Here is an 18,860-nt window from a genome sequence, read left to right on the forward strand (position 1 = left end):
GAGTATTTTCAGCATTTTCTGTTTTCTTTTCAGATTTCCAGCACCCATTGTTTTGACTTAGCTTTGTAATTATAAATCCAGTCTGGAGTCTTTGCCAGGCTAAAGAATTTCGGTACCAGCAAAGTAGCGGTTGGCGTTGACAGGTCTATGACCCTGAGGCGTAGGGACCCGCCCACTCCCCCCACCTCAATAGCTGGTGATTAACGAGCCCCAACCTCCAGGTCGGTGATATTGAAGCTCACGGAACCCGGGACGCTCTACAAACTATCCCGAAGTACAGACACAAAGCAAATTTTATTTCTGCTGGCCTCTGCAGTGTTTTGCTTTTTCCTGTCGATACGTTAATTGCAGAACAGGCGGGTTTGTTTGTAGTTTCGATGCACTGGGAACTTGGGGAGATACTAAATACAGCGCGCCTACCGAATGCTCTGCTCGCCGCTGATAATACGAGCTTCCAGGTTAACATTTCCTCCACGTGACGCGGGGGGAATCTGTCAGAGTATATTCCTTTCGAAGTGCTGAGGAAAGTTGTGTCATCCGGCTAGTCTCCCAGTCGCTGCTGGTTTTCCAACAAGATGGATTTATTTGGAAGGCGGAGAAATGAGCAGCAGAGAAATACAACGGCTTCTCAGTATTTTGTTTATGACATTCCTGCCAAGATTATGGAAGAGTTTTATGCGGTGATGGATACTTTGGCGCCTGGAGTGTGGCATCGGTTTGGTGAGTAATCGTCCTGGCTGTGGGTCAGTTATTAGGACTAATGGCTGATTCAATTCCAGGCAATGGGATGAAATCGATCAGGAGAAGGCAGTTTCGGGGGGGGGGGGAGTTGTTAATTACTCCAGGAGCCCCGGACCTTTGGATAGGAATTTCAACCCGCACTGTTTGAGACGGTGTCATGGGTCCTGTTTGCTGACCACAGCCGAGGCGTGGTAACGGTCAGAAAACTAAAAATCAAAAACTGCATCTGAAACAAAAAAAATGCTTGAAACACTCAACAGGTCTGGCAGCATCTGTTAAAGAGAGAAAGACGAATGAAGGGTGCATTCCTTTTCGACTTGATACATCAGCTCAGTTTGTCTCTCCACAAATGCTGCTTAATCCGCTTAGTATTTCCAGCATTTCCCACCTGATTTGACAGAGTTGCTTTTATTTGCATTGACTTCAATCGCCATTATTGAACACGGGTTTATTGTGGTAACCCTACACTCTGTTCCTCGTTATGTCATTTAGTGTCAAGGGAAATTTTCAGGTGATTCATGCACGAGTCATTGTGTCTCATGCTTGTGTGCAAGTAGGAAGCGATGAGGAAACAGGATGCGTGAAGGAAAGCTGCCCCACCACCCCCGCAAGACATCAACGTTCCCTTTAATACAGTCGTTATTCCCGCGGCTGTATTCTCACTCGACAGATTTTGCGCAATCAAACTCTTGACGTTTCTGCTTCCTAATTTCGTTATATCTGCACTCTGGTGAAACCGGATTTACCCGCAACGTTATTAATGTAACTGCTTTGGCGGAGTGAAACTGCCCCATGCGCTTCAGCTATAACTGAGGAGTCAGGTGGAGTTATTGGGCTGGGTCTTCAAGGGCTGGGTCTTCAAGGCCTCGGTCAAGGTGGAGGAAGCCCTTGTGGAGGGTTTGGTTGGTAATTGGTTTTGTATTGTCGCATGTACCCAGTAAATTATGAAGAGAACATAAAGCTATAAAGAGATTGGGAAGGCTAAATGAGTGGGCAAAGATCTGGAAAATTGAGTACTATCTGGGAAAAAGTGAAATTGTAATTGGTCTATGTACTGAGCTACAGTGAAAAAACTTTTTTTTGCATGCCATCCATACAGGTCATTCCAAACGTAAGTACATCAAAGTAGTACAAAAGGAAAAGCAGTTAACAAAATGCAGAATATAGTATTATAGTTGCAGAGAGTGCAATGCAGGCAGACAAATAAGGTGCAAAGGCCACGGTGAGGTAGATTGGGAGATCAAGAGTTCATCTTTCTCATACAAGAGGTCCGTTCAAGAGTCTTATAACTGCAGGATAGAAGCTGTCCTTGAGCCTGGTGGTACGTGCTGTCGAGCTTTTGTATCCCCTGCCCAACTGGAGGGGGAAGAAGAGAGAATATCTGGGGTGGGAGGGGTCCTTGATTATGTCAGCTGCTTTCCCGAGGCAGTGGGAAGTGTACATGGAGTCAATCTAGGGGAGGCTGGATTTTATGTTAGACTAGGCTGTGTTCATAACTCTGTGCAATTAGTTCCAAAACTTAAGGCAGATGCTTGGGTAAGGAGGGATGTGGGCCAAACCCAGGCAAATAGGACTAGCTTAGATGGGCATCCTGGTCAGCATGGATGAGTTGGGCTGAAGGGCCTGTATCCATACTGTATTACTCTATGACAATGTGGCCACCAGTGGAGGTTTGATAGCTCCTTCAAAGGAAGCCATGAAGTTTGGTGTTGTAACTGAGGACATCATTCCCTGGCCTTTGAACCTTCGAAAGGTGCTGGTAAACCAACTGTTGTGGAGTCTGCGATTCCTTTGTGTTGCCTCAAGCATAGGTGATTAGATAGAGCTAGAGTTATTAGTAGAACATCTGTACTGAAGGCTCATTTCCTTTTTCAGTGGCAGTCCCTCAGGATTGAGGATGACTTGCTTGTACTCTGGTGTTGTAGGGACAATGAGGCCTATGTGGGAACTGAAGGCCCTTCCACAGATAGAGCACGTGGTAGTTTGTGAGGTACTGTGCTGCACACACAGTGTTTCTGCGTTCTCGACGCATGGTCTTGATTCCATTCTGAATGCTCCTTCTCCGTTTTGAGTGGCCATGGTTCAGAGGTTCCCAGAAGGCAATGGGAATGCTGCATTTCTTAAAGTGGGCTATGAGCATTTCTTCAAGGAGGTTTTTCCTCTGTATTCTCCTAGATCTCTTGTCATGACAGAGCTTACAATAGAGTCCAATTCCATTGAAGACAATAATTCTCAGCTAAACAACAGTGTCTAGTACAACAGTGTAACAAGATCATACCACATGGTACACTCAGTCCTTACCCCTACACTTAGATATAACATATTTCTCACACCTACATCCTCCTCCTACTTTACAACTTCTTGAGAACTTTGCACTCCTCCAGTCATGTATCTCCGAGTTCCTCTGTCCCACCAAGGCTGTACTTTCAGCATCCTCCTTTGGAAGCTCTAAAATCTCCCTTAAACTCTCCACACCATCATCCCTCTTAATATTTCCTTGGCTAAAGTTTTGGACACCCATCCTTCAGTTGGGGTGAGGTGTGGGATGGGAGGAGTCAGTATCAAATTTTGCAAAGTGCTTTTGGATGCTTTACCATATTAAAGGTTATACACAAGCTTTAGTTGTTCAACGAGTGAAGGTAACACTTGCTTCAGAAGAATGGCCTTGACACTGTGTATTTCCAAACGCAATCGTTCTGGAAACAATAATTCCCAAGGCAGTAGCCGTGAAGTGCCAACTGAGGCAGGGCATGATGAATTTTTTTGATGGGTAATTTGATGAAAGCGCATAGCCACTCTGAATCCTGGAATCCATAAGTGGCACCGTAAAATGCTGAATTAATAATAGAGTCATAGAAAAATACAGCAGGGAAACAGAGCCTTTCATTCTGCGCTGACTATCAACAACCTATTAATACCAATTCTACATTAATCCCATTTTTTGTTTATTCTCCCCACTTTCTCATCAAACTTCACTAGATTCTACCCACTCGCCTACATGCTAGGGTTTTTTTTACAGTGGCCAATTAACCTACCCACCTGCATGTTTTTGGTATGTGGGAGGAAACCCATGTGGACACAAGGATACCATGCAAACAGATAAGATATCTTTATTAGTCACACGTACATCGAAACACACAGTGAAATGTATCTTTCGCATTGAGTGTTCTGGGGAAAGCCCACGAATGTCGCCGCACTTCCAGCGCCAACATAGCGTGCCCACAACTTCCTAACCCATACATCTTTTGAATGTGGGAGGAAACAGAGCACTTGGAGGAAGCCCACACAGACACATGGGGAGAACATACAAACTCCTTACAGACAGCGGCCGGAATTGAACCCGGGTCGCTGACGCTGTAATAGCATTACACTAACCGCTACACTACCATGCCTGCCCCTTAGCACTTGAGGTCAGGATTGAACCTGGGTTTCTGGAGATGAGAGGCAGTGGCTCCAACAGCTGAGACACTGTGCTGCCCAACCAACGTGAAGAAACAATGGATGACAGATACTAGCTCTCCTAGATCTTGATGTAATTCCCATGAAATATTAAGTCAATGTCAGGAGCTCCAGATCAGTCACATGACCCCTGCTAGAATCTTGGGGGGAGCTGATGGGAATGTGGGGGGAATAGCATAAGATTAGTGTTGAATGGGTGCTTGATGTAGTAAGTAGGCTGAAGGGCTTTGTTTTCCATGTCGTATGACTTTATGACCTCCTCGGGTGGGGAGGCACTAAAGGTTATCGAGGATCCACGATTCTTTAATAATTTTGAGGTAGTTTAGTTGGAAAGTTCGCAAAGTAAGTAAAACAAAACTAAAATACATTCAGCAGGCTAGCTAATACAGTCTTATGACTGCTAGCAGCCCACAGGAATTTAGGTGGTCTCATAGACTGTGACTTAAGCAGTGTTAGTTTTGCTGATGACATTTCATACTGTTAACATTTGTGGGGGTGGTACATTAGCACCATAAAGAGGAAGAGTAGGCCAGTTAGCCCTCAGACCTGCTCCATCATTCAGTAGGATCAAGGCTGATCCGAAGTTTGTTGCCTACTTTACTGGCCCTCCCCCATAGCCCTGAACAGTAGGGCCCTGGGGACCAACAGTCCCCATGGCCTGACCATTTACTGTGAGAGTTCTACCCTGGTTTGACTTCCCAAATGCAACACCTCACGCTTATCTGGATGAATGCCATTTGCTGTTCCTCGGCCCACTTACCTAGCTGATCAAGATCCCCTTGTAGTTTTTGATAACCTTACAGGTTGCAGCAAGTAAGTGGGGGACTGGGATTGCCCCGTGAGCTGGCATAGACTCGATGGGCCAAATGGTTCCTATGTGGTAAGAAACTAAATATCAGAAATATAGTTCCAGAACCATGAACTGGTGAACATGGGCATTCCTTGCCACAGAGCAAGTAACTTAGGGAATGAAATGTCATTGGATTGACCTCGCCACACTGTTCAAACAACATGGTCTTAATAGCATATTGTTTGGGTATACTATTGCAAAGTAATTCTTCATTGTCTCCAGTGACTACTCCAATGTACCAAAGGACCTTAAATTATCTTTTAAAAAGCAAAATCCTACCCTTATTCCAAAAAACACCCAAAGAACGATTCATATATTTCATGTAAAATATCTAAAGTCTGCAATAGCAGAAGTTGGATTAGCCTGACAAACTGTGGTCAGAACAGGTCTTGGCTGTTATTGCAGGTTCTATTTCCTGTAATTTCCATGTACATTGAATCTCCTGTACACCTGCATCTTTGTTCAATAAATCAGTGTAGCAATGATCTAACAATTAACCCCAATGGAAGTCAATTAGTCTGTTGATCCCTTTGTGACTGGTGGAAATGGAGCTAGTTGGCCACAAGACAACAAAAACAGGGCAATGACCCAGGGTTGAACATTCAGCCTTATAGATGATAGATTCCTTTTGGCTTAACTCTTCACTGCTCTAGCTACAAGACACTTGTGAGTCTAAGCAGGTTAGGGGTTCCATGGTATGGCTGTGTCCCTGCTTAGATTTTGACTCTGACCTGACCAGGGGTCTGCTGTAGCCTGCTTGTTCTGCTGCAACAGGTGGGTGGCTGCTAGGACAAAATATACCCCCATGTAAGTGCAAGTACTAGTCACACAAAGTAGGCAATAGGTTCCCTGGTGCTGGTCTACACCCCTTCCCCCATCCACTACCCCTTTTCCACCTTGCAAGGTGCTCTTGAAATCTTTCCCTCTAACATCTGGTGACCGGATGTTTGGTGCTAGCTGACAAAATTCCACCTCTGCCAGCTGCTGCTCTCTGACTACTTCAGGATAGCCGATTGGTAGCACGTAGATGAAGCCCACTCTCCCCGGGGTACACCTCTCCTGGGACCGCACTATCACCCGGGGAGCCTACTCTCACTAGGTAATTGGTTTATTATTGTCACATGTACCGCGATACAGTGAAAAACTTTGTTTTGCATGCCATCCATACAGATCATTTCAAAACATAAGTACATTGAGGTAGTACACAGGGAAAAACAGAATGCAGGATATAGTGTTACAGTTACAGAGAGTGCAATGCAGGCAGACGAATAAGGTGCAAAGGCCACGATGAGATACATTGCAAGGTCAAGAGTTCATCTTTATCGTATGAGAAATCAGTTCCTGAGTTTATAACAGCAGGATAAAAGCTGTTCTTGAGCCTGGAGGTGTGTGTTTTCAAGCTTTTGTAACTTCTGCCTGATGGAAGGGAGGAGAAGAGGGAATGTGCGGGTTTGGTTCCCCTCTCCCTGCAATGTGCTCTCCCCAGGATACACCTCTACCAGGAACACACTCTCCCCAGGGTACATTTCTTCCAGGAGTCCACTCTCTCCCAGGGAGCACCTCCCCTAGGATTTCAAGTACCACAGACTAGGAAGGCAAAATCTGCTTTGGTGTGTTGCATGCAAGAATTGAGAACTTCGTAGGAGTTGGCAGACAAAAGTTTTTAACCATTATCTGAAGATAATTATTTTGCACACATGTAAGTTATGTATAATTTATGTTTGTACTAATCTTGTAATGTACTGTGCTGCTGCTGCAAAAAGCTAATTTTCACGGCACTTATACCTTGCGTATGTATGCCTTTGACAACAATAAGCTTGAGGTGAAATATCACTCACAAACTTTTGTAGTGCAGTCATTATAGTGACTTCTTTGGGCTTTGGCAGAAGGTCTTTACCTACAGTATGTCAGTGTAGACCACATCCTTGCAAGGCAATGGACGAGTAGTGATCTCATCACTGGTTCTTCTATGTAATTTACATTTTCTTTTGGTCTCTGTAATGTGTGGATGCGTAGGATATCCCTCTCTGACACTGGTGTCATCAGCAGTGCAATCTCCCCCATTTTATTTTCCGTCCATTGGAAATTCCTACTGCCTGAGGTGATAGTGGAAACACATTCAACAGTAATTTTTAAAAAGGAATTTTGTAATAGATGAAAGGGCAAACATTGCAGAGGAAAAGTAAATGACAGAGAGCTCTCTCTTCCCGAAAGTTGGTGCTGTGATGAATGATTCTATGATAAGGACTCGAGGGTTGCGCAAGCCTTGAGGGTCACCAATTGGGGTTAGTGTGTGGTGGTAATACTAATTCGGTCTTTAAAGTTCCACAGGAAATAGTACAGTGAAAATTGAAACCTCCTGATCTTTAATCTAGTTCTAAGCAGACAAATAACTCCTTTATATAACTAACTCATAGACTGCACTTCCTGTCAATTCATGGTGTTTAGTTATAAATTGAACAACTGATAATATACTAGATTGCCTTATAAGGGGAAAATTGCTGAATTTTATTCATAATGGAAATGCTCAAATATTGTTTCCTTGCACCAACACTGTTGCCTGGATTTCTTTGATAAATATTTTCTCCCTATCCTTAAATAGATTGTTTAGATGAAGAATGTTTTAACCTCAACTTCACTAAGTGGCCCCGCCATTAACCTTTTACCTTAACACCTAATTTTAATACTGCTTCCTTATTCTAGTGCTTGCATGCATACACTTGGATATGTCAAGTAGGGAAGTATGCAAGAATTTAAGTCTGATTGCTTTTGGACAGATATGTTTACAGGACATATTATAAGCAGACAGGCATGTGTGCAGTTCCTTAATGATGTCTATTGCAAATAGAACAGAACATACTGGAAGTACACTAGAGGTAAGATAGCATTTGTGGAAAGAGAAGCAGAGTTGAAATCTTGGGTTGGTGACCTTTCTTCAGGCCAGCACTAATGAAAGGTTGTTGATTCAAAATATAAATCTGTTTTCCTCCCAACAGGTGCTCACCCCTCCCGGGATCCTGCTCACCCCGGGGAGTCCCCCTCCCTGGAGCACCGTCTCCCCAGGGAATACATCTCCCAGGAGCCTTCTCTGCCGGAGGATATACTGTATGGTAGACAATGCATTTGTGGAATTGGGCTAATTTCAAGCCCATGTATGGAAATCTGAAATATAACCAGAAAATGCTGTAAGCACCGACCTTGTCAGGCAGGGTCTGTGGTGAGAGAAACAGAGTTAACGTTTCAGGTTGAAGAGTCTTGGATCCTGCCTGACCTGCTGAGTTATATAGTCATATCACACAGAGCCAGGCCTTTTGGCCTACCAAGTACACACCTACTATCAAACACCCACTTACACCAATCCAACCTTAATCCCATTTATTTTCTCCTTGTTCCCATCAATTTCTGCTGAATTCTGCTGCTTATCCAAATAGTATGGGCAATTTACAGTGCCCATTTTTCTATTTTTAGGTGTAATACGGTGTTATGTACAAGGTCAGTGAGCAGGAGGGAAACACGTACTGTAGTAAGTGAAGAATTCAGGCTAGTGCAATGGGGCAATAGAAAATGTAAATATAGTATTAAAATGTAAAGCTAAAAGAATCCAATACAAAACAACTTTGCATTGTTTTTGTATAAAACCTTAATTCGATCTCTTGTAGAATTATTTCCAGTTTTGCTCCATTTCAATTGCCATTGACCGAGGAAAAATACAGAGGAGGGATCAGACAGATACCTAATTGCCAATGGTAATGGAGTTGGGACAGTTTCCTACAGAATACTGCACACTTGAAAGAAATGTAATGGAGGTATTTAAAACAATGAGGTAATCAGAGTTGGCCCATGTGGATAGGCTATATTAGAGTCAGCAACTATGGTGATGTTACATAACTGGAGCAGCAGGTTAGATGTCACAAGGTTTTTATCCTTCCACCAAGTTGTTTTCTGTGAAATTTATGAGATTACAAATTCATCCGACTTGTCTCAGTGCTTGCAATTGCTCCCAAGTTGAAAGTCTTCACAGAGTGTAACACGTAATCCAAGCAAGCACCACTGCAGTACTAAAGAAGCTGCACATTCATTATGTCCCACTGCATTATTTGAGAATCAGGGGAGTTTGTCATGCTATCTGGGCATCAACCTATAATACCAGAGAATAACTCAGTAACCTATTTATTTGCTGTCTGTGAGACCTTGCTCTGTACGTTCTCTACATGCTAACAGTGATGATTCTTCAAAACTCTTTCACTGTTGGCTTTTTTGGATGTTCAGCAATTGAGACCAGTGATAAATAAGTCCATCCTCTTTTAATTTACTGTCTTTTTATGATGTTGGTTGGAAGGGTTGGTCATAGTGTATTGAACCAGAGGAGGCCACAGTTTGTTTTCAATCCTTTTGCCTGCAATCTTTGTTCTTGAGGTAAGGGAAGGAAAACAGAGGGAATTGAATGATGAAGGAACTATACTTACCCTCTTAAAACTCTCCTTTCAGGCTCCTGCATCATCACCGATCAGACCGAACTAAGGAACATTGAATCTTTTGGCCGAAAGCCCAACAGCAGAACCCGAGAGCTGATGTGGGCATGGGGAATGAAACAAGCCACTGTCCAACAGCTTCTGGACGTCCTGAATGAGATGCAGCTGTACAGAGCTGCGTGTGTTATTATGTCATGTAAGTGTGCTCCATTGTAGATAAAAGTACTTAGCATGGATTTTGCTTTCAGAAGGTTGGTGTTGAGGATATTGATTGCAACTGTGGTGTTATTTGCATGAATCCTGCCCCAACTGATGACTGAGTTTCATCTATACTGGTTGCATAGGTTATAGAGTTGGAATTCTTTGGGGGAAAATGATCCCACATTGCAAAGGTGTCTGGCGTATTTGTTCAACAAGGCTACAGGCTGATTAATACCTAAAGTAAAACTATCCCACTTGTTGTGGGAGTTATAAAGTTGTACAGTGTAGAAACATGCCCTTCGGCCCATCGAGTCTGCGCCAACCATCAAGCATTCACTTACACTCATCATTTGCTAATCTAATGTCAGCACTTGTGTTCACCCCTCCCTGCTTTCCTTGTTTTAGGTTCTTCAACAACCCCAATACTAGCCTACAGTACAATAATGGTCCATTAATCTCTTTTCCCCATTCAGCTATGAGCCAATAGCTCAGTGGCCTTTCCTATCCCCATCTATATTGTCCTGTTTGACCTTGTGCTGTTCTAGGTCCATAATTGCTATGGATCTTACGATTAAAAACTGCTACAGTCTTCTGACCTCCAGCAAAGGAACATTATCTTCGAGAGAACATTCCAGTGGGCTGTTTGTTATTATTTGTAGCTATAAGCCTGCTCTCTCAATTATACAACCTGATCAGACTTTTTCAATAGGGCAGGAATATTTGTCCTGCCTCACTGAGGTTTATACCAGCTGTGACAACGTCCCAATTGCCATAAAGCATTCTCAAACTCTTCAGTTCTCCCTTTTGATATTTGGAAGCTGGTTCTGAACAGTGCTGTCTTGATTCCTCGGCTCTAAGGCATGGATCAAGAATCCAAGCCCATCCTGAACTCGTTTTACTCCTGCTTGACATTTCCCAGTTAATAGCTCATTGTTCGTTCAGCAAATCCTTTCTAACTCCTGAATATGAGTGTGGCACTTTCTGTGATCTGTAAATTATAAATTAGTTTATTAATGTCACATGTACTGAAAAATTGTCACAGGTACAGTGGAAAAACTGTTTTACATGCCATCCATACAGATCATTTCATTACAACAGTACATTCAGGTAGTACAAGGGAAACAATAACAGAATGCAGAATAGAGTGTTACATTTACAGGGAAAGTGCAGTGCAGGCAGACAATAATGTATAAGGCCATGATGAGGTAGTTTAAGAGGACAAGACTCCATCTTATTGTACAAGGGACCATTAATAGTCTTATAACAGTGGGATAGAAGCTACCCTTGAGCCTGGTGGTATTCTATCAGGCTTTTGTACCTTCTGCCCGATGGGAGAGGGGACAAGAGAGATTGTCCGGGGTAGGTGCGGTCTTTGATTATGCTGGCTGCTTTACCGAGGCAATGAGAAGTATAGACAGAGTCCATGGAGGGGAGGCTGGTTTTTGTGATGCGCTGGGCTGTGTCCACAACTCTGTGGTTTCTGGCGGTCCCGGGCAGAGCAGTTGCCATACCAAGTCGTGATGCATCCAGATAGGATGCTTCCTTTGGTGCATGGATAAAAATTGGTGAGGGTCAACAGGACATGCCAAATTCCTGAGGAATTAGGGGTGCTGGTGAGCTTTCTTGGCCATGGTTGGACCAGGGCAGGTTATTGGTGATGTTCACTCCCAGGAACTTGAAGCTTTCAACCCTCTCGACCTCAGCACCATTGATGTAAACAGATGCTTCATGTTGGGCACACTGGAAAGCTTCTGTGGACTCTGTAACTGTCCAGTGAGGCAGTTGGTATCTTTAGTTGAGGTATTCACTCAGCACCTGACTTCCTCGAAATCCTGCTTCACTGAGCCAGCCTGAAGACGGATTCACTGCTGCTGCATATTCACAGCAACCCAGACAACTTGGTTGCTGCTGTCATGTAACCAAGTAACCAATTGATTCTGTAATTCTGATATCCTCCCATCCTGCTCTTGTATCCTCTCATCTAGAGCAAGGTTAACCTCATAATCTTTCTTCACAATAAGATGCGGCACCATGCACCGTTAAACTCATTACCCTTTCTGACTTCCATTCCTTTTCTTTAACCTTTTTCCCCTACAAGTGCCAACTCCTGCTGGAAAGATGCACTTTATCTATTTATGCACTCTAGGTGTGACTATATGTGCACGCTCACTTCCTTCCTATTCATCTTAACTTCAAAATCTCCCCAAAGGTTCTGGGTAGAATTGATACTGTTTTGTTCTGTCCCAGTCTAACTGCTTCCAACATAACACTACAATCCCACAGCCTAAATTAGTTTCCTCATTTTCACAGTCTGCAAGTTTTAAACACAATTCTGTTTCTGCACATTCTTTGCAGTTGGTACATTTTTAACTCAACCGACCATCCAGGAACGTGGAACCAAGATCATGCTGCTGACCTCTTGTGATACCTGTGGATTCCACCCAGCCACTTCCTCCCATTGGTTCCAGTTTCCCCCTCTAGGTCCTGACAGTCACCAGCAGAAGATTCAGGGAGCCACGGCACAGGCACAAGCTTGGAAAACTCACCTTCCGTGGCAACGTTTCCATTCTCCCACAAACCTTACCATTGCTTCAACTTGCGTTTAGCGTATCCATTTAAAACAACATGCTGGAGAGAGTGCAGAGGAAATTCACCACAATGTTGCCTGGATTGGAGGACTTTAGTTATGGGGAGAGATTTAATAGGCTGGGATTGTTTTTCCCTGGAGCGAAGGAGGCTGAGGGGTGACCTGATAGAAGTACATATAATTATGAGAGGCAAATATAAGGTAGATAGTCAATCTTTTTTCCATGGTTAGGGCATCAAAAACAAGAGGGTATAGGCTTAAGGAGAGAGGAAGGAGTTTTAAAGGGTCTCTGAGAAAGTTTCTAACACTAAGGGTGGTTGATATCTGGAATGCGCTGCCAGAAGAGGTGGTGGAATCAGATACAATCTGCAGATATTTTAAGCTAGTTCCAATTTTTTTGGCCGGAACTAGTTTAACAAACTAGTTCCAGCCAAAAACAAGGAGGAAATGGCCAGAGAAAGGAGTGGAACAAAGAGCAAATGACTAGAGCATGGAGAGAGAAAGGCATTTAGACAGACACTTAAATATACAAGACGTTGAAGGATGTGGTTCTAATTCAGGCAAATGGTATTAGTGCAGATGGGCAAAAAAGGTTGGCATGGATGTGGTGGGCCCTGTTTCTGTGCTGCAAAGTGCTATGACTGAATGGAGTATAGGTCAAGTCTCACTGGCTGGTGAGGCCAATCGGACAAGAAATCTAGAAATCTCATGTTAATATTGAGGCCATTTTTAAAGCTTCACTGACTGACAGGTTCACAGAGATCTACACATTAAAATCTTTATCTTTGTTTCTCTCCCCTTGCTCTAGTTCATTTCCTCTTTGTTCAACTCTGCCAAAAAGCTAGAGTTTGTTTAAAATATCTGCAGTAAGCTCTTCCAGATGCTTGGTAAGAGAGTCCATCGCCATATGGGCAAGGGATTTAACCACAGAGACAGCAACCTTTTAAGTTCAATCTCCAGTACTTACTGGGCTTGTAGATTTGAGCTGAGCAGCAGTAGAACAAACAGGTCCTTGGGATAAGAGAGCGCACAACAACACAAGGAAATAGGAGTCGGCCCTGTCATTTAATATGGTCATGGCTGATCTGTCCCAGGCCTCAAATCCTCAGCTGTGCCAGTTCTACATTATCTCCTGTTTAAATATCTTGAGTAATCTATCCTCCACGGTCTTCCAGGATTGAGAATTCCATAGATTCACCACTCTCTGCGAGAAGAAATTCCTACGCACCTCAGTTTGAATTGACCATCCCCACCAACCTTGTCACCATGTCATCTCATTCTGGACTATCCCACTGGTGGAAACACTTTTCGCATATTGTGCCCCCTTATGATCTTGTGTGCTTCAATAGGATCACCCCTCATTCTTCTGAACTCCGAAGAATACAGATCTAACTTTATAGCTGTTCGTGATAGGACAACTGCCTCATCCCAGGAATTAGCCTAGTAAATCTGTTCTGGACTGCTGCCAAAGCTAGTATATTCTGCCTTAAATAAGGGAACAAAACTGTATGTAGCACTCTGGGTGTGGCCTCGGCAACACGCTGCAGGGCAGTTATGGTTCAAACTCTTAACATGGTTACTTGAGAAGTATGTATGTGAAGGTCTGGTAAAGATACCCTTAGGATTATTTATAGGACTCGCATTGGTAGTTTGGAATATTGCTGCTTCCCAATGTTACCTACTATGAGTAGTTTCTTAAGGAGGCAGGTGTACTGGCAAGGCCAGCAATGATTTCCCATATACTTCCCCTTGGCAAAGTAGTGGTGAACCTCAAAAGGCTACCCTCTGCATGATGAAGGAACTTCTGTGGTGCTGTTGGGTAGCAAGTTCCACGATCTTGACCCAGTAACATTTGGTATTTGGACCCTGAAGGTCTGGTATTTATATTACCAGATCGGGATGGTGCGTGACTTGGAGTGGAACTTTGTAAAATCTCCTCTTTGATTTAATTAATTGGAATGGACTTGTCAGGGTCTCTAGGGCTAGATTGCCAGAGTGTCTAGCCATATAACCCCAGAAGCCCTGGTAGGAAAGACCTTGCAGTGCCAGTGGACAGATCAGAGAAAGGTACAAGATCCAGGCATGTTCAGCATTGACCTAAAAAATTGGAAGTTTGTTTACTCTGGAAATCTGGATTCACCATATCTCAAAATATGCCAATAGGTATATATTTATCTCTTCTTTTAAAAAAAAAGCAAAAATCCCAATTGATAATTCTTTTTGAGTGGTGGTCAGAGAGAGTCTGGCTTTAATCCATTTCAGGTTTGCTGTTGAAATTCAAGTTTCAGTGCCGCTTTAACTGCAAAAGAGGAAGTGTAAAATATAAAGCAGCAACAAAGATGAATAATGCTTTTACTTGGTCTCTGAGTTCTGCTAATTGTTAAGCTTTTTAGCTCATTGTGGCAACGAGAAATCAGAACTGAAAAGAGTGAAGCAAGTTTGATTCAGTTCTGCAAAAGTTAGATCCTCAGTTTGGAAACTTAACAAAAGGCTCTTTTGCCATAATTCTTTTCCTGTCTGTGCTGAGGGTGAGATCACTTGGTATATTTCCAAAAGGACTGACACCACCTGTTACGTTTATTAATTTCAAAATTTATTTAAGTCAGCTGTATACTGTATGCTACATAATAATCAAGTCAATATTTCCTTAAGTCATGTTATTCCAATTACTTAATGCTGGCATAATGTTATTTATCATTTATATGTAAGCTTTGAGTAAAAAGTTCATGAGGTTTTAATACGGGTTCCAACCATTTACTGTGCAATGATGTGAGGGGTCTAAACTATGACCTTTCCAATGCAGCCTTTGTAGTGACTGCACCCAGTTTCAACATCTTTCTCGCACATAATCCTACGCCTTAGAGCATGCTAGTTTGCAGCATTCTGTCACGAACAGCAACTTGGTCTGGAATTTAAGTGAGTCCCAGACATAGCCGAGGGCACCTCTCAAGCCCCACATTTGGTGGCTTGTCTCAGTGTTCATACCTGGGGGTAGCCTGCACAGCACAGTATCCTGTCATGTGCGGCTGTTTGGGACAAACTTCAACACATACCTCTGCATCTCTTCCCAGATGTTCCCGGCAAATGCACGTTCCAGGAGACGGGCAATGGTCTTGTTCCCAATGCAGCTGTCACAAGGGCAGCATGTTCCTCCTAATATACACGATGCCTGGACTCTGATGAATTGAAGCTTGATGCTAACTTACATCAGGACTTTTATGCTACGAATCATTAAATCTTTGAGGGCAGCTTTCTTTCATTCCTTTGCCTCTGACCACAAAATCGAGGCTGTTTCCTTCTGTAAAAGCTGCTGCCTGACCTGCTGCGTATTTCTTGTGTTTTCTGTTTTTATTTCCATGTCCAGCTTAATAATAAACATAGCAATGGATGCATCTGGTCATGAGACTGTACCCAGTGGACAACAGAGGCTGCATGCTTACATCAATGCAGGACGAGCCCACTGACAATCTCCACCAATGACACTGTGGATTGGCAATGCTTTCCTCATTTGGGTTCCAGTGCAAGATACCTGGAGCTCTAGGGGCACACAATATTGCCTCACCATCCAGCCCCCTCACTCCCCAAGGGCAAAGGAAAGGAGGATTATTTCTGACCCCAATCACTTGGGTACTCTAACCTGCTCCACTGTCCCTTCAACCCTCTTTATTGCATTAAAAAAAGAATTCAACTTCTTGGGACACGTGAAATTATTGGGCAGAATTTTCAATTTTGGCGAGGATATATGCTGCCATCACAAGCTTCCTCTTACTTTGGGTCCCATGGGTGTTGGAAATCTGCCTTCGTTTGGAGGACACAGGGACGGGGTTCAGGTTAGTTCCATGAATCAACAGTCGGAATGAGTTAAATGCTGTTTTATTGAAGATAGAATTTTTTTAAAAAGTGTAGAAATTCTGGGCTCAGATTGACCTTGATAACTAGGATAGCATTCAGTCTTTAATTTAATTTTCAGTTGGTGCAATATTTTCAACGGGGACAGTGTCCATTGGTGTCTGTGTGGTAAGATTCATAGTCAGTATTAAAGACACTGATTTTAAGTATGTTATAGCATTAATAGTGAAACTTTATCTTTCAGGGAAGCCTGAAGATTCTTTCATTGTTCAGCCTGCTTCCTCTCATTTACCTCTGCCAGAAACTCCTGAGGTATTTCAGTCTTCCGCTTCCTCTAATCCACTGCTGGATTGTATGGTCGATGTGGATTCCGATATCAATGGTAATTATACTAAACCTTGGCAGTTATCAGTGAGATGGATGAGGTGCAGGAAAGTGTGTGTGCTGGATTCAGCACAACCCCTTTATTCTGTTCATGTCAAGTTGTCTCAGTTTCACAATGTTTACTCATTCAATCACATGATGCATTTTTAGTTCTACCACCGACAAAACAATTTGGAAAAATATGATTAATCCCATATACATTCAATAATCTTGATACACTGTCACACAGACAGGTAAAATTGAAACATTTAACAAGCCAAATGTGCCCAATTTTATTATGAAATATGTAGTGAGAGGCAAATGTAAGGAAATAGCCAATCAAGCATAATTTGGCCCACGAATATTACCCACAAGTACTGAGAGTATACAGAGTGGGCCTTGTCACTAACTTGTAAGATTTACCAGTTTATACTTAATTTAACCTAATATAAGAGACTTGTTCATGACTACAACAAACCACTATGGGTACAGGTATCATGGTTACAACAGGTATACTAAGTAAGTTGCATTCGGCACAAAGGAGCAATACTTAACAGAGATGATAATCACAGTGCCCTTCTCAAAACCTTGGAGGCTCACAACACAGGTCTTTTTCCTATCTGCTGTGTCATGTTTGACTCTAAGTTCTTTCTGCTCACACTTGCATTCTCTTTCTCTCATAATCAATGTTTTTTCTCACAAACTTGCATTCATCCTCCTCCCAGTTTCCATAACAACCTTACCCTTATTCCTTTCAAAAATACATTAATACCTTTTGCCTTTCACGTCTTGCTTGCCTCATTTTTTCCACAGACTTGGTCAATATGCCTGTTTACTTTCTTGTAGACTGAGCTACTCCTTCAATGCCCCCCTGTACAAATTGTCTGGAGTTCCATCAGAAACGTCAGCAAAGTGGCCCTTTAGTGTTTCGGCCCTTTCCTTGTTTTCTGTCTCTTAACAAGTAAGGCCAGAGCTCTGATTTCAAATACAATACTCCATCAGCACGTTCTTGGAAAATGTAATGTACAGGTCCTCCCCAGGTTACGGCAGGATTCCGTTCCGGCAAACAGTTCATAACCCAGACAGTCCGCAAGTCAGAAATGCAGATGTGAACAGAGTCCCCACACGGCAGAAGATGCCTGCAGCCCCGCAGCAGCCGCTAAACCCATCACGCAAGTCTCCCAGACACTCGTTCGTATGTATGCGCTGTACATAAGTCAGGCATCCGTAACCCAGGGGGGACCTGTAGTTGTTCTATCCCAGGCTATCTGTCTGCTTCAAAGTAACACGACAGTGCCACAGACTAAATCAGTGCCCTGACTTTTACACCTTGCAAGTTTTAAATGTGATTTTGTTTCAGCACATTCTTTGCAGTTAGCGCTATTTTCAACTTGACTGTCCATCATGCTTTGCTTTTTGACCATTTTAGTGCAGGTGCTAATGCATGTTGTTTTTGCCTTGTCGATCTTTAATTGATTAATGAAACACTGTTCCATTGCAACAAAGATATTAAAATATTAAGACACATCAGGAACAGTTTGAAACAAGCTTAACCCTTTCAAGTATTTTATTGAAGTTACCTCTTGCAGACGTGGAGTAAACACAACAGCTCCAAAATAGAGCTCTGGCTTTTTATTTTTGTTGTTTCTTCTGATTTGATATTTATTTTTTTTAACCTTCAGTACACAAGCTTGATCCACTTCCTGGACCATCGAGTCCTCCAAGTTACTTGAACTCCAAGCCAAATTGTGACAGACTTGAAATACCATCATCAGGGACGGTAAGATTAGACAAAATTAACTCTGCATTCAGCATCTCATTAAGACGAGTTAAATATTTCCATAAAATAGTGGATATTAAACATCCAAGAGCAGCCAAGGCCCCCACCATCAACATATTGGGCATATGATTGACCAGAAACTGGAAAGGACCATTTACATAAATAACATGGCTACAACAGTGGGCCAGTGCTGTGTATCCTGCAGTGAGTTCCTTGCCTCCTGACACCCCAAATTGGTTTATTATTGTCACATGTACTGAGGTACAGTAATAAATTTTATTTTGCCTGCCATCCATGCAGATCATTTCATCACATCAGTACATTGAGATAGTGCAAAGGAAAAACACTAACGGAATGCAGAATAGAGTGTTACATTTACAAGAAAAATGCAGTGCAGTGCAGGCAGACAATAATATGCAAGGCCATGATGAGGTAGTTTGGGAGGTCAAGACTCCATCTTATTGCACAAGTCTTATAACAGTGGGTTAGAAGCTGTCCTTGAGCTTGGTGGTACTCACTTTCAGGCTTTTGTATCTTCTGTCCGATGGGAGGAAGGGG

General features: G+C 42.9%; 1 protein-coding gene across 3 annotated transcripts in view; it reads left to right on the plus strand.

The window, feature by feature from the left end:
- The first annotated feature begins 256 nt into the window (after positions 1-256).
- LOC127571824 (interleukin-1 receptor-associated kinase-like 2) overlaps positions 257-18,860 on the plus strand; it is a 57,296-nt gene continuing 38,692 nt past the window's right edge. For all 3 annotated transcript variants that reach the window (XM_052018560.1, XM_052018562.1, XM_052018561.1), the window contains exons 1-4: positions 257-720; positions 9,539-9,718; positions 16,404-16,541; positions 18,205-18,302. In XM_052018560.1, the coding sequence (XP_051874520.1) occupies positions 576-720; positions 9,539-9,718; positions 16,404-16,541; positions 18,205-18,302 (561 nt within the window). In that variant the 5' untranslated portion in view covers positions 257-575. The remainder of the gene's footprint in view (positions 721-9,538; positions 9,719-16,403; positions 16,542-18,204; positions 18,303-18,860) is intronic.

The sequence above is a fragment of the Pristis pectinata genome, chromosome 6 (assembly GCF_009764475.1).
Source record: "Pristis pectinata isolate sPriPec2 chromosome 6, sPriPec2.1.pri, whole genome shotgun sequence".
NCBI lineage: Eukaryota > Metazoa > Chordata > Chondrichthyes > Rhinopristiformes > Pristidae > Pristis > Pristis pectinata.